A 16,981-nucleotide genomic window follows, 5' to 3' on the forward strand; every position below is an offset into this window, starting at 1 on the left:
GGCTGTGTGTGCACTCTTCTGAATTGGGAATAGCCAACATGCATCATAAACTTATTCAAATTAATCTGTTGGGGAGATAAAATGTGTAAGATATGTGTAAGATCACGTACTAACAAAAACATCTAAGAATGTATCTTTTATTCTCCAGTACTGAAAACAGAACTGATAAGGGAGCTTTTGATATGCGCTGTGATGCAGCTCTTGGAAATGACCTTTTTTGTTCATTGTCTGTCAATTCGAAGCTTAAGTTGCATACGGTTTTCTTTAGTTTTAATTTGCCTAACTATCGATCTGACCCAGTAGACGCCATAATCCCACTCTGTCTCTCTCCCGTCCCGCGTTCCGTTTTTTTTATTTCTTTTTTTTTTAATGGTGGGTGTTTACGCGGTTGGCTAGAGCAGTGCTGATTGGGGAGAACGGAGGTGCGCTCACTCTTGCCCAGGGCAAGTAAGATTGCAACTCAAGGCTGGCAGTCGTGCATATGCTCTGGAACAGAGTAATATCGCGTCCATATCGCAGGCTTTGCACTTAGGAAATCGCAATGTCTCAAATCGCGATTTCGATTCGATTTCGATTAATCGCACAGCCCTACTAGGGATGTCACTATACCAAAAAATCTAGTAGCGGTACAGATACCACTAAAATTACACGATACTTGACACCAAGTCGATACCACGGGAAAAAAATAACAATAATGCTTAAACATTACCTCCTTTATTTAAAATTACAAAAACACAACATTAGTGGCACATGGCCTTCAAATTAACACACACACGCGCAAGCACTCATGCATGCACACACACACACACATGCACGCGCACACACACGCACGCGTGCACACATACATATACTCTGAATGCAAGCATTAACTTCCAACCAACTAACAACCAAACTATGTTATAGACTTTTCATGAAGACCCTAAAGAATCATATCAGCTTGTGGAAAATGGGCATCTGATGTGCCCTTTAATGAATTTAAAAGGTTAGTTCACCCAAAAATGAAAATTCAGTCATGGGAACATTTCAGTTGCATTGCTGTCTATGCAGGGTCAGAGTGCTCTCAGATTTCATCAAAAATATCTTAATTTGTGTTCTGAAGACGAACAAAGGTCTTACGGGTTTGGAACAACATGAGGATGAGTAATTAATGACTGAATTTTCATTTTTGAGTGAACTAACCCTTTAATGCATCCTTGCTGAATAAATGTATTAATTTCTTACGAAAACAAAAATGTTACTCACCCCAGCCATTTAAACAGTAGTTTAGTGTTTAATATTAACACATATAAATATGTTATTGGTTGATTTCTGAATAAATATGAAACAAAAATATGAAGAGTTTGGTTCCAAAACGCGATAAAAATTAGTAAAAACCAAAATCAGTATTATATCTGGTCGGTATTGAAAACGCAAAATGCGATATCCGCCGAGTTATTCTGTCATGTTTTCTCCCTTCCAAACTGTGACAAACACCAGTCTCCCTTTTCTGCAGAATGCGATATATCCGCTCAACCAATCACAGTGCACCATTCCACGCACTCTAGACAGTAATGGCGGCGCTTTGAATACACCCGGCTTCCTAGTTTTCCTCATCTATTTTGTACTTTGTGATCAACAAACAAACTTAGGGCTGCACGATAAATCGCATGTGATTGTCATGCGCATCTCGTCAGTAAAGCCGGTGCTTGAATAGTAAATCTCCATCACGTGCTTTCAGATGGAGCGGCATTTAATACACAGAGCCATAGATCACTGCTATATCGCGTTGATAATCGCAGATGAGTCGCATTCGATTATGAACGCGATATTGCGTAGCTTGTCAGTGTAAGTGTTTTTATTTATGCCATTAATGTTTTTGTTAATACAGCATATAGCACTAGTCAACTAAATGAATGTAACATGGCAAAGATGAATGCACTTTTGGAAGTTGAATGTAAGGGAAATGTCATTTTGGAATTTCTGTGGTTTAATGTGATATTGTTGTTCATGTATGTTCATGATGAAATTTTCTTTTATTGTTGTAATTAATTTATAGCATTAACAAGATGACCCGTTGAATTCATTTTGAATTCAACTTACTATGTTGTGTATTTTCAACAGTTACAATATAAAAAATAACCTTTATATTGATTCAATGGATTTATTGCATTTTGAAGAAAAAAAGTGTCATGGATTTACTGCATTTTGGGAAAAAAATTAAATTTTATAATACATCTTTGAAAATCAAAATCTGGATTTGAATTTTTAATGTTATAACCTAAAGATGCTATGTGAAAGTTTGAAACAGAAAATAGTGGTTTTCATCTTGCCACTTTCTTGGTAAAGAAAACACATTTTTACTCAAATTAATCTAAATGGATTTATAGCATTTTGGAACCAAACTCTTCATATGTTATTGGCTGCTTTTATATTTGCCATATAAACATTTTATGCTAAACCTAAAAAAAAAAAAAACACATACAGTGGTGTGAAAAAGTGTTGAAAAAGAAAAAGTAATTTCTTATTTTTTTGCATGTTTGTCACACTTTAATGTTTCAGATCATCAAACAAATTTAAATATTAGTAAAAGATAACAAGTGAACACAACATGCAGTTTTTAAATGAAGGTTTTTATTATTAAGGGAAAACAAAATCCAAAACTACATGGCCCTGTGTGAAAAAGTGTTTGCCCCCTAAACCTAATAACTGGTTGGGCCACCCTTAGCAGCAACAACTGCAATCAAGCGTTTGCGATAACTTGCAATGAGTCTGTTACAGCGCTGTGGAGGAATTTTGGTCCACTCATCTATGCAGAATGGTTGTAATTCAGCCACATTGGAGGGTTTTCGAGCATGAACCGCCTTTTTAGATGGGGGCTTTCAGAATTCCACCACATGCTATTTGTTTCCAAGTATGTCCAAACAAATATGTCCAAGCATGTGTGTCTTTCTATTCCCATAGGGGTGTAGAACCATACGACAAACCCACCACAGTGTTTGTCCAGCGCCACGAGCCCCAGGGAGACTCCAGCATCCTCAGCAGCACAGACTTCTTCCAGGACGAGCAAAACCGCCGTGTTATCCTGGAGAAGGTGGACAGCTTCCAGCTACGGGACAAGTACATGTTTGCCACAACCACTAGGGTAAGGGTGCACTGTGACCAGACCGAAGCTGCAAACCTTTGAAGGATAATTTGTAGCTTCAGGCTTTTATAAAGCAAAAAGATGGGAAGAATATGCAGTGCTGAGCTAGAGTTAAAAAACTGAAAATGTGCAGAGTGCCGAGAGTCAGATCTGTGCCAAACTCCCTGAATGCCTCTCCTGTGAATGTGAATAAACACTCCTCTGAAGAGCTGGAGGAACGATCCTGCTCAAGATGAACAGGCAGTGATAACAGGCTTATTTAAAGCCTTGAAGTCGAGTGTGGAGGATTGCTGGTGTGTTTAGCCAACAGTGAACTTCTGAACTTTGTGACAGGAAGGTAATTTAGACAGGTGACCCTCTATAAGGTGTAGTACTTAATCATCTGGGCTGGTAACCATAAGGTTGCAGGTTTGAATCCTGATAAATCATTGCACCCTGAAACATAATAATATAATTGTAATAATTGTACTTTGAATAAAAGCATCTGCTAAGTATCAGACTGTGAACAGAGCAGAGGCAAAAAACGGTGAAAATGTGCAAGAAATGTTCAAAGTTACACAACGTGTTGCTGTTACACACTTGCTCTGTTCCAAAACCTAGTGAGCTGCCTGGAAGGCAATATTTAAGGCTTCCGGGATGAAGACTGTTCCAGAAGGTAGGAGGTTTAGTTATGTTGCCTCCTAAGAGGCCAAATTTTGGCCGGATTCTGAGGCAGCATCGTGTGTATCCTACACAGAGAGAGCAAACCCAGAATGCACTGCCACGAGGCTTGATGAAAGAAGAAATACAAGATGGCAAACAAGAGAAATGTTTATTTCTTATGTTGAATAGTTATAAAGATTTAAAGGGATAGTTCACCCAAAAATGCAAATTACCCCTAGGTGTATATGGAGAGTTATATTAAAAAATGTCCTGGCTCTTCCAAGTTTTATAATGGCAGTGAATGGGGTTTAAGATTTTGAAGTCTAATAAAAGAGCATAAATCCATTATAAAAAGTATTCCACATGACTCAAATAATTTTTGTGAGAAATATCCATATATAAAACTTTATAAACCGTAATCTCTAGCTTCCGCTAACTGTCATACGCATGTTCACGAGAGAATGGCATTCTAGCGGATGACAGTGGATGTAGGAGTAGCATAAGCTCCGGTGAGAATATGCTAGGCTTGCGAGAACCAAGTTTGGTTTACAGCAAAGGAAAACCAGTCTCCTTTTGGCTTATATCGAAATCCTCTGACATTTTTCATTACAAATCCTCATTTTGTACTTCTAATTCGTGACCAGTGTTTTGTTTTGCTCTCTCCTCTGTACTTCCGTGTTTTTCTCTTCTCATCAGTGCTTACGCTACGTCTTACATCATTTGCTGGAACGCCACTCTCTCGTGAATGCACGTATGACAGTTAGCGGAAGAATTGAATGTTCTTCAGTAAACACAATACTAATAGTAATAGTTACTAATAGTTGTTAAAGGGGAGTATATAATATTGACAACTAGAGGTTGAAATGGGTACTGCAGTCCAAATTCAAAGTATTGGAGAGCGTTGTTACTCCTGCCCCTCCTCCTTGTAATTAAGACTCAGCGCTCATATGGGTTGCCAGATCAAGGACACACAACAGGAACGAGCGCAATTGACAACGGAAGGCGACAGGCCTTACACATATAGAGATAGAATTGTTGCTTAATTCCAAATAAATAGATTATGATCCAAGACTCAGCGCTCATATGGGTTGCCAGATCAAGGACACACAACAGGAACGAGCGCAATTGACAACGGAAGGCGACAGGCCTTACACATATAGAGATAGAATTGTTGCTTAATTCCAAATAAATCGATTTTGATCCACAAATAAATGTAAAGAGATTAACAAACATTAAACATATTGACAAATACATAGAATTAGATCCACAAATTAATCTTAAAGTTTCACAAAAATGAATTAAATTCACAAATAAATAAAATGAGATTTGCAAATTAAAAAAAAATTCACAAATATATATTTATGTCACAACCACAACTTTGCCTGGCATTTATTTGTGAATCGCGTCCTGTGCATTTGCGAATTGTGAAACATTTCTTGCGTCAAGACGGGCTGACAATCCACAAATACGTGGACTCCATCCACCGTCTACTCAGATAACAGCCACATTCGCTGACCAATCGTAGCATGATCTCGCTATAGCCAATCACGTTTTGCTTTACAATCAGGGCGGTCTCGTCCTGAGATAACTTCATTCATCTGCATTGGCTCAAATAGGTCATATAAGGGCCATACAATGGGTACAGTTAAAGATATTTAAAACTGGATTTCGTTAGACCTTTAGACTGTGTATCATGCCAAGCCTCAGCCCTGCACCACAGGTCATCAGTCATAGAAAATCAAAAGTTTTAAGCTGTATCTGTCAAACTGTCTTATTTGCCTCATATCCAAGATGGGAACATAATATAGCCTGAAATATTTGTTTTCATTTAATATGCCTCCATAAAGTTTTGCATAGTTTTGGTTGCTGAAACAATGACCGTCTAGACTGCATGTCTATGCTGACCACAGCTAGTGTTATATTTCAGTGTATCTCTCACCCTTGAGTATATTCAGTGGTTAATCATTTCCACCTCACATCGGCTGGCATCTCACTAACCTCATCCCACAGCAAATGTCTGACTGCCCAGAAGTGGATGAGGCATTTGTCAGGTCACACATGGCACTGCCAGGTTTGCGTAAAACAGAAGCCGACCCAAGTCACCCATTAAAGTGGGAAGAAATGTGCAATTTATCTGTGGCTTCAGAAAGCCAGAGACTCCGTGGGAGTTTTGGGTGCTGTTTATGAGCGGTGCTGCACGGATGGCACCAGCACGGGCCTGGACACCGTGCTGGAGGAGCTGCCTGCTTGACAGCTCTGATCTATGTTCCGTTAATGAAGTTGTGGCTTGGGTTCCCTGGGGTGCTTCTAACCACTCCTGCACCACTTATATGCGTTCTGCTGCCCAGTGCCGCCATATGGTCCTGTCTTCCACACTACACTGTGCTAACGGATCAGAGCGCTGCTGTAATACAAAGAAACAGTTTTATAATGGCTCCTATTGTTCTTGTTTGTGAAGGACTGTGCATTATTGAACTCAAAAGAAGATATTTTGAAGAATGTTTCAACTGTTTATTGTCCGAAATATCTTCTTTCGTGTTACACAGAAGAAAGAGAGTTTGGTTTGGAATGACATGATGGGGAGTAAATGATGACAGAATTTTCATTTTTGGCTGAACTATCCCTTCAAGCATCCTGAAAGTCATCTGAATCTCATTTCATAGAGAATCACTTTGGTGAGGCATAGACCAAAAGGAGCAATACGCACTCGCTTTAAATGATTTTTCTGAATTTTCCGCAAGCGGCTATGGGAAATTTGCTCTCTATGTTCTGGTGAGCCACAGTTCCAGTGAATTTTTTGTAATGGATTTGGATACTTCGCTTACTGAGTGGATGGATTTACATCAGGATAATTAGTGGTTATTATGGTTAGACCATTCAGCTCTTTGCAGTGCAAGTTGGTTGTCTACATAGCGCATTAAACAAAATTATCCTAAGGAGGTCTATGACAAGACAGACAAATAGTAAACAGGCCAGAGCAAACAGCTCTGTGGAATTTGTCTGGCTGGGATGGTTGTAAATCTCTTTACTCTTGAGGAGAGAGAAAGTGACAGGCTTGTTGAGAGCCTTGGCTTGTTGATGACTGTGTGTGGCCTGGCCCTGACCCTGCTGGCCAGACCGTACCCTTGGAGCAGCCCACTCTCTCTTTCTGTCTCTCGTTTTTCAGTCTCTCGCTCACTCACTTACAGACTAACACTTAGTGAGCTGTCGACAGAGGCAGCATTTTAAGGAGGCATAAGATGCCCCTGCTGAAAAGAATCAGCTTAAACAGTCCTAAGCCGGTCTTAACTGGTTTAAGATGGTCTTTCAACCTCACCTGCTAAAAAATCAAGAGACCAGCCAAAACAAGCAAACCATCTTTTGCTAGTTAAACCTATTTTTTTAACAGGGGCCAGGGGCTTATCTTAATTATGCTATTTATGCTCGTAAGATAAACGTTTAGCCCAGTGTGGTTATTGTTAACTAAACCTGAAGGTTTCAGTGCTAAAGTAGAAGTAAATGGTGAAGTATAAATTCGTTTGATGAAAAACTTCAACTTAAAATGTATTTTATAAAAAAAAATTTTTTACATTTTGCCTCACCAAAATTTCTAATCTGTTTTTTTTATTACAACAATTACTGAAACTAACAAAATAAATTAAAGCTATATAGAAATAGAAAACTAAACTAGGGGTGGGTGATATACTGGTGGAGAGAACTTATTTCACTATATGCGCGTGCTGTCTGAGATATGGTTTCTGAGCACTGCCAGAGAGGTGCGCGCACGTGAAGACAGTGCTCATAGAGTACAGGAGTATTTAACAGTTATTTTTGCAGCTTTATAGTCCTTGAATGGTTAAATAACACACGCTTGTATGTGTCAAAATGCCCATCTTTGCAAGTATCCTTGTAAACACAGTAATTTAAGTCTTAAGTGAAAGCAAACAGCTAAGAAAAAAACATGTAACAATATATTGAATACGGGCAGCTCTTAAAGTGACAGCAGTCTAATATTCCTGCTGTCTGTCATTCATGTTAAACACCAAAAGAGAGAAAATCTCTCACTGTTCTTGACTAAATCACTTTTGTAATTTTAATAAGAAGAGATATATTGTATATTTAATTTACACAGTGAAGAATATGCAGTGTTTTTATACATTTGATTACTTTATACAATGTAGCATTTTTTAATTATTTGTTCTGCTGTAGTTTTTTGTTCTATTGCTTGCAATTAGTTTCATAACTCTTATATCGCTGACTGTTTACTTGTCTTTAATGAGCTTGATTTTTATTTTTTTTTTAGGCTAGTATAAGTTTTTTGTGATACTGACACTGTTAACAAGAATTATGAAATTTCTATGGTATCATAACATAACATGATATCATTAAGACCTTATTTAAAGCAAAAATAACTATATTGTGATATATATCGTTACCGTGAAATAAAATTGCTCATATCGTGATATAAGATTTTGGTCATATCACCCACCACTAAACTAAACATAAAAACTAAAATCTGATTAAATATATTAATAAATACTATATTATAGTATATAAAAATGCTAAAATAACTATTTTGCCAAATTACAAGACAAAAAACGCAAGTCCTTTATAGAGAAGACCAGAATGTTTTGCAACAAGCATAGTAAAAAAAAAAAAATCCCAAGATGGTGGATGAAGCGAGAGAAATGTTGTATATGAATATGGTAATTAATCATTAAATACTGATAAGTGTTGATAAAGATTAATATAGTTAAAATGACTATTTTACCTAATGTTTGTATATATATTTGTTCTTATTATATTGTGTTAGCTTAGAAACATGCTGACACAAAACTCTATTGGAAACAATTATGAGTCAGGTCTCTGTATACTTTGTGATTTGCTGCTTGTGTAACGTTCAAAATTTAGTCATTTGTGAGATTCAGTTTAGTTAGGATGCTAGCTATGTAGATAATAGGCCGTTAGGGCGTTTACTAGGTTTAGGAACATATCCAAAGTCTCCTGCCAGTCGGACGACATTGATGTCCGTCTTTTTCTCCCTTTTTTCAGTCTGTCACCCTTTTTTTCTTTCAGTCACTGTGTCTCTCTCTGACTCACTCTTTTGCTCTCATTGTGTCGAGTCCCTCTATCTGCAGCCCGGCTAATAGGATTACCATAATGAATATCACAAGAGCCTTTGGCAGTGAGAAGCTTCTAAGACTAATTAAAGCTGTGGAAACCAAGGTCCTCACATCTCAGGGATTTATCCATAATGTCATAGAGATTCTTAGTAATAATTAAGCTTTTTCTCTTCTCATGTCCTCACCTCTCTGTAGCCCTGTAAGCTGCTTTAGTGATAACCTGGTTTCAGGGTGTAATCTGAACTTTGATGAAGGAAGATATTTACAGAAGAAGGACGGAGAGATTTTAAGCATGATTATGGTATGTCAGAAGGCACTAAAGTGGTCTCAAATGAATACATTTAAGTAAAATACCTTTCATTACAAGAAAACCCTTGTAAATGTAGATCTTTAACTACAGGTTTCCATAAAATCATGAATAAGATGTTAATTTGATTACTGTTTCAATGGGTTCAATGAGAAAGTTGTTTGACTGCTTCAAATGAGGTCTATAATACTGCAATACAGGATGGATTAAATGAATAGTTCACCAAAAAAGAAAATTTGCTGTAAATTCACTGTCTGAATTGAGTTTGTTTCTTCAAAGGGACAGATTTTGAATGGGTGCCGTCAGAATGAGAGTCCAAACAACTGATAAAAACATCACAATAATCAACAATGAATCCCCACAACTCCAGTCCATTAGTTAACATCTTGTGAAGCAAAAAGCTGGCTATATAAGAAACAAATCCATAATTAAGACGTTTTAACTTTAAATCATTGCTTCCAATATGAATTTGATGGATTTGTTTCTTACAAACGTGCAGCTTTTTGATTTACAAGACGTCAATTGTTGGACTGGAGTTTTGTGGATTACTTGTGGATTATTGTGATGTTTTTATCAGCTGTTTGGACTCTCATTCTGATGGCACCCATTCAAAATCTGTTCCGATGAAGAAACAAACTATTATTAAACAAACTATTATTATTATTATTTATATTATTACTGCAGAAGATCCATTGTTGAGCAAGTGATGTAATGCTAAATTTCTGGTTCGGTGAAGAAACAAACTCTACGGGCCCTATCATACACTTGGCGCAATGCGGCACCAGGCGCGATGCAAGTATTTTTTTGCTAGTTTCAGCCCGACGCAGTTATCATTTTCACATCCTGTATTAAATAGCAAATGCATTTGCGCTCATTTGTGCGCCCATGGGTGTGCTGGTCTGAAAACGAGGTGTGTTCAGGCGCATTGTTGGTGCGTTGCTATTTTGAGGCAACTGATATAGGCTAGACTACGTCATTGACCAACTAAAACCTGGTCTACAGTCAGTGGCGCAGTCTGGCGCAATGCGGCACCAGGCGCGATGCAAGTATTTTTTGCTAGTTTCAGCCTGACGCAGTTATCATTTTCACATCCTGTATTAAATAGCAAATGCATTTGCGCTCATTTGTGCGCCCATGGGTGTGCTGGTCTGAAAACGAGGTGTGTTCAGGCGCATTGTTGGTGCGTTGCTATTTTGAGGCAACTGATATAGGCTAGACTACGTCATTGACCAACTAAAACCTGGTCTACAGTCAATGGCGCAGTAATTTTTTTGTTAGTAATATGCGCCTATAGGCGGGTCCACAACGCGCATACACTCTGCTTATTACACACACAGGGACGTGCAGCAGCACACAAACATGCCAAATATTAAAAATTAAAGGATTACAATGTAAAAGATTATTATTGTGTAGGCTACATAAATATAAAAATGCCTACATGTCATAACGATAGTCATTGCATGCATCAGAATTAGCCTACCTATTTGCTCGTGCACGAGCAGCTCCGTTTCCTCTCTGGAGACGTGTTCAGTCTTTGCGCTTGAAAATTCCGCTGTGTAAATAGCGAATCCGCCATGGCACAAGCGCAACTGGCTCTTAAAGGAAATGGGAGATGACACTCTGATTGGTTTACTGCATGTTACACCCAAAACACACCCATTACCCATTAAGAGAATAGGGACAACCCTTTTAGACCATACGTCGTTAAACTAGCAAAAGTAGATTCGGACACACCCTAAGTGCACCTGCGTTGTGCGCTTCAGACCATGCTCTTAGATTGTTAAAATAGGGCCCCACATCTTGGAGTACATTTTTAGCAAATTTTGACATTTTTGGCTGAACTATTCCTTCAAATTTAACTAGGGTTAACTAAGCTATGCTAACCATCAAAACCCAAAGTTTGTGAGTCTGTTCACAGACTGGTTAAAGAACCTTTATATCTCCTTTATATTAAAGAGAAATATAATTTTCTTTTTCCTGTGACTCTATAGATTCGGTAGAGTCTTCACTGTTGGGAAAGGGTCCTCATTTTGAACCGACCATCTCAGCAATGCAGAACTTTTCACACTGTGTTCCTTCAACATGCTGCATCTACACATTCTCACTCATGCTTGAAAGTCTGATCTGTCTTCCAGACTAAGCGATGGGAGAGACTGCCAGCACAGTACGGCTGTTGTTCCAGAGATAAATGCCTCCTCCACAAAGACGGCAAAGTGACTCCAAAACCAGATATTCATTAGGCCGGCTGTGCCAGAAACGATTCCATTCATGTTGCCATGTAAGAATAGAAGGCTTTTTATAGGCGAGTTTTGCTGTCAAGTTTGTAGTCAGGGACATTCGGATACTATAGCAGCAGAATGAGAGATGACAGTTTGCTCAGAGGGGCTGTTTGTGGCTAACTGCCTATAAATGCTTAATGATACTGTGACGGCTAAAATTGGAGGTTGGATCTACGTGTCAGGTGCAAATGGAGCCCTGGGAGAAAATGTCTGACCTCTGACCACCTGACAGGTTTCGTTAACGGCTCAATCAGAGAAACGCTGTGCATCCACCTCTCTAGCAGCTCTGCACCTTCCTGAAAGGTGCTTGTTATGATGCTATTGAATGACAATCTTCAGATATCGTTCAGACTGAGATTGCAGCTTGATGAATTTATTTGCACATTCAAAAAACAACCCACGGCCCCATTAAATTATACTGTGGCAGTACCATGTGTCAGTTTAAAAATAAATGTATTATGTATATTAAATGTAAATTTTAATTAAATAAATTAAATACTATAGTTAATATAGTGTTATTAGAATTATAATATTTTAAGTACTATTATTATTTATTAGCTATCCCTGTTGACTTCAATAGTATTTTTTTCCCTACTACAGTATGTAAGTCAGTGGGGACCAGCAACTGTTTGGTTCTTCTTCAAAAAATATTTTTGTGTTCAACATAAGAGAGAAACTTGTACAGGTTTGGAATGACATGAGGGTGAGTAAATGATGACAAAATGTTCATTTTTGGGTGAACTATTCCTTTAAGAATGTTTTCTTAAAAATACCATGGTTTTAAACTTTTGATTTCCAGACCTAAATATTTTATTATAGAATTATATTTATAATTATCACAATATCATAATATAATAATTAATTCCACTCAGCTCTAAAAAACTTAATTGGATAGAATTTAACTATTTTTTAAACAAATTGTAATAGTATTTTTTATATTTTTATATATTAAATTATATAGTAAACTCTGTAGTGTATTTTCATATGCAAGTATACTACATATAACTTTTATTATTTATAATTTGAATATAATATAAAATACTGAATAGTTTATAATGTTTTCCATCATTTTTAATAACCTTGTCCAGTAATTGCATGCAATGATGTATTGTTTACACAAGAACATATTATGGTACCATATCTAAACATTGGCATCTGGATCTGGTTGTTGCAGCTTTGTGATTTGATTGTTGTTATCGCACACTTTGCTCTCTTAAAGGGGTCATATGATGCTGCTAAAAAGAACAGTATTTGGTGTATTTGGTGTAACGAAATGTGTTAATGCGGTTTAAGGTAAAAAAAAAAACATTTTTTTCCACATACTTTACATTATTGTTTCTCCTCTATGCCCCGCCTTCTGAAACGCCTCGATTTTTACAAAGCTCATCGGTCTGAAAAAGCGAGGTGTGCTGTGATTGGCCAGCTATCCTCCCGGCAACAGCGTCTGTTTCGTGAGATCTCCCCGGTCTTTGCTCTCTAAAGCCAGATTGTGTTTTGGCTGCTTCCACAACACTGCAGTCTGTTCCTGGAGACAGCCGTTAACAGCGAGATAAATCAATAGCATGAATAGTGTGACTAAAAACGAGGCAGTGCGGAGAGCCGAGAAAGAAAACATTAAGCCTTTATGCCTTTGAACAAGGAAGTGGTTAAACTTGTTATTCAGGATGATAATGCTTATAAATACACTTTAATCTGACAGGCTGTCTTCCTGTTGTTCTTACACTGACCCAATAAATCCCTTTCGCTGGCTGTGTTTATTAGTATTTTGCCTGTTACCACTCCCATCTTGCAGCCCTTTTTGACTTTGCAGTATGATCTATTCTAGGAAACAGCAATAAATCTGATTAATGTAGAGAATCTGTTTCTTTGCTTTTTTCGAGTAATGCCTTTTCCACTTCTAATGGCATCTTTGGCTTTTAGGCAGGCAGCAAAAATCTATTTTTTTTGGCAAATCTGTTTACTTGTTTACACAGCACGAAAACAGTTTTGAAAAATCTGTCGGAATGGCAGTAATTTTTAGTCATTTGAATTCCCTCATTTCACATGAGGTATTCATGTAGTGAATATTGAACATGTATCTCGGACACAAATCTTTAGTTTGGTTCTACGTAGTCTGTTTATAATAGTGAGACTTTAATTTACAGCTTTGTAAACCTGATGTAAGTAACTCTTACTCACCCACACTTGATTACAGTGACAGCTTGTCGTACAAAGGAGAGACTGATTGAACCGCTTGAACTTCAGAATTGATTGAAGCTTTGATTTCCTGAGGGGAGAAAGTGAAGGAGAGACTTGGGAAGAAGGAGTGAAAAGACTCATCCCTTCATGACGCATTGCTCATTTCAGACAGTGCTAGACAGAGGCACATCTAGGTTGCTGGGACACTGACTAGATTAGTACCGCTCACACCAGCTTTCCTTCCCTTTTATCTTTAAAAAACCAGCAGTTTTAGAAGTACAAATGAGACATACTGTTTTTTCCTTTTCCAAATCCCCAGGTAACAGGTACAGGACCCTAGTGAAAACAGTGCTGGCTGGGCATATCTGCCCATGCTGATATTGTCTGCCATTCAGACCCCATTTATAGTGGTGTTATGCCATGGTTTATGGTAACTGAAGGTATCAGATTACTTTATAAAATCTTTATGACTCTGTGATGTTTAATTTTAATTATTTTGCTGCACCATGTTCTAGTGTTGAGTAGCAATGGAAAGTAGTGAAACAAACCACCTTGCATTTTAACTAGATATAGACTGATAAATCTGTTTAACCATTAAAAAAAAAAGATATTCACACTTTTTTTATCCAGCTGTTTAACAGTGTTCACATATGTACATTAAATTATTTAATTTATTGTTTGGGCATTAACTCAATTACATTTTTTTTTTTTATTATTGTTAGTCCAAATTTTAAATATGAATTCAAATTTTAAAAAAAACTTTAAATATGTGAACATTCATATACCAAAACATCTTTTTATAAATATAATGCCGTAAATAACAATTACTACAATTATAAATTGTTATTATTTATTATTATTATTATTAAGTGTATAAATTACTTTAATTTATTTATAATAATAATATATTAATATAAATTATTAATATTATTTTAAGAATTTCATTATTAATAAAAATAATCAAAATACATATTGTTTTTGTTGTAGTCTGTTGATCATATAGTTATTACTGTCAAAGCTGAAATAAAACACTAATTAAAATTAGTTTTTTTATGTAAATATTAAAATAATATGTTTCATTATTAGTCATAAGATGACATTATCGATTAATCTCTAATCAGTGTTATTTTAGCATTGATATAAAGCTATAGTTTTTGTTAATATTTTGAATCAATTTTTATTTTTAGATTTTCTGTTCTCATTTAAATTTTAGTTAAAGTTTTATTTATTTTTTTGGTCATTTTTAGTAGTCATTGTGTTCTTTTCTTTTATATATGTGTGTGTGTTCACTGCTGTGTCTGTGCACGTGGATGGGTTAAATGCAGAGCACAAATTCCGAGTATGGGTCACCATAATTGGCCACACGTCACTTCACTTCACTAATATGTGATATCCAGTTTGATTTATTTGTTTTAGTTAAGCTAATTATTATGAATGTGTTTCCACAGACGTTGTTTGGGAGCCACGAGTCTCAGTCTGTCCAGCTGTGGGTTTCCTACAACCGGCAGCCAATGAGAGCAGCTCAGTTTAACACCCGCCACCCCATCACGGTGAGTGCCGTCAGCTTCGTTTAGTCTCAGAAATAAATGTATGGTCATGACTTTTAAAGCTTCATGTTGTTTACCTGTCTCATGCGATTCCCTGCTCTCCTCTCTCTGCAGGAGTACTACATAGCAGATGCTTCGGAGGACCAGGTGTTCGTATGCGTGAACCACAATAATAACGTTACACACCTGTACATCTCGGACACACAGGGCCTAGCCTTCTCTCTGTCCCTAGAGAACGTGCTGTTCTATAGCCCTGATGGCTCTGGGAGCAACACGCTTATCAGGTACAGTTAAACATCACAGTGTGTGTGTGTGAGAGAGAGAGAGAGAGAGAGACGCCTTCCTGCTGCAGAACAGTACATAAACAGATGGTGTGACCATAAAAGTGATTACCAATGTAAGACTGTAAGACGTTGGTCCTGGAACAACATTCCTATTAAAAGGATAGTTCACCCAAAAATGAAAATTCTGTCAGTAATTACTCACCCTCATGTCGTTCCAAACCCGTAAGACCTTTGTTCATCTTCTGAACACAACTTAAGACATTTTTGATGAAATCCGAGAGATTTCTGACCCTCTCTGTCCCTAGAGAACGTGCTGTTCTACAGCCCTGATGGCTCTGGGAGCAACACGCTTATCAGGTACAGTTAAACATCACAGTGTGTGTGTGTGAGAGAGAGAAAGAGAGAGAGACGCCTTCCTGCTGCAGAACAGTACATAAACACAGATGGTGTGACCATAAAAGTGATTACCAATGTAAGACTTATGTTTGTTGGTCCTGGAACAACATTCCTATTAAAAGGATAGTTCACCCAAAAATGAAAATTCTGTCAGTAATTACTCACCCTCATGTCGTTCCAAACCCGTAAGACCTTTGTTCATCTTCTGAACACAACTTAAGACATTTTTGATGAAATCCGAGAGATTTCTGACCCTGCATAGACAACAATGTAACTACCACGTTATGGTACTCTTGTGAATGCACAGCGGAGACTGACACGAAAGAGAACATCGTTGAATAAAGTCGTTATTTTAGTTTGTTTTGCGCACAAAAAGTATTCTTGTAGTTTCATAACATTACGGTTGAACCACAGATGTCACATGGACTATTTTAACGATGTCCTTAAGACATTTTTGATGAAATCCGAGAGATTTCTGACCCTGCATAGACAACAATGGAACTACCACGTTATGGTACTCTTGTGAATGCACAGCGGAGACTGACACGAAAGAGAACATCGTTGAATAAAGTCGTTATTTTAGTTTGTTTTGCGCACAAAAAGTATTCTTGTAGTTTCATAACATTACGGTTGAACCACAGATGTCACATGGACTATTTTAACGATGTCCTGATTACCTTTCTGGGCCTTGAACATGTCAGTTGCCTTGCTGTCTATGGAGGGTAAGAAAGCTTTTGGATTTCATCAAAAATATCTTAAATTGTGTTCCGAAAATTAACAAAGGTCTTATAGGTTTGGAACGACATTAGGGTGAATAATTAATGATAACATTTTCATTTATGGGGGAACTATCCCTTTAAATAACCGTGTGCCTAACGCCATTCATTAATGTTAAAGATTTTGTATTGCCTTTTTGTCTTTTTATTGGTAGTTTTCTGTCTTTACAAGTGATGTATAGAATATTTACACAACAATTCGGCTCACTCTATCCCAGCCTCAGCGCACGCTAAGCCGGGGCTTCCCCTCACGCTAGGCCGCTGTGTTGTTCGTTGTGAAAGCGAAACTACTTTGTTTGATCTTCCAAAAGAGGACACGACTACAAATCAGTGGTTAAGTTGTATTTAC

General features: G+C 37.3%; 1 protein-coding gene across 1 annotated transcript in view; it reads left to right on the forward strand.

The window, feature by feature from the left end:
• The window catches only part of sorl1 (sortilin-related receptor, L(DLR class) A repeats containing), a 107,391-nt gene that overhangs the window by 36,536 nt on the left and 53,874 nt on the right, over positions 1-16,981 (forward strand). The window contains exons 6-8 of the mRNA XM_016273568.1: positions 2,941-3,121; positions 15,078-15,179; positions 15,291-15,460. Of these exons, the coding sequence (XP_016129054.1) occupies positions 2,941-3,121; positions 15,078-15,179; positions 15,291-15,460 (453 nt within the window). The remainder of the gene's footprint in view (positions 1-2,940; positions 3,122-15,077; positions 15,180-15,290; positions 15,461-16,981) is intronic.

The sequence above is a fragment of the Sinocyclocheilus grahami genome, unplaced genomic scaffold (genome assembly GCF_001515645.1).
Source record: "Sinocyclocheilus grahami isolate Dianchi unplaced genomic scaffold, SAMN03320097.WGS_v1.1 scaffold79.1, whole genome shotgun sequence".
NCBI lineage: Eukaryota > Metazoa > Chordata > Actinopteri > Cypriniformes > Cyprinidae > Sinocyclocheilus > Sinocyclocheilus grahami.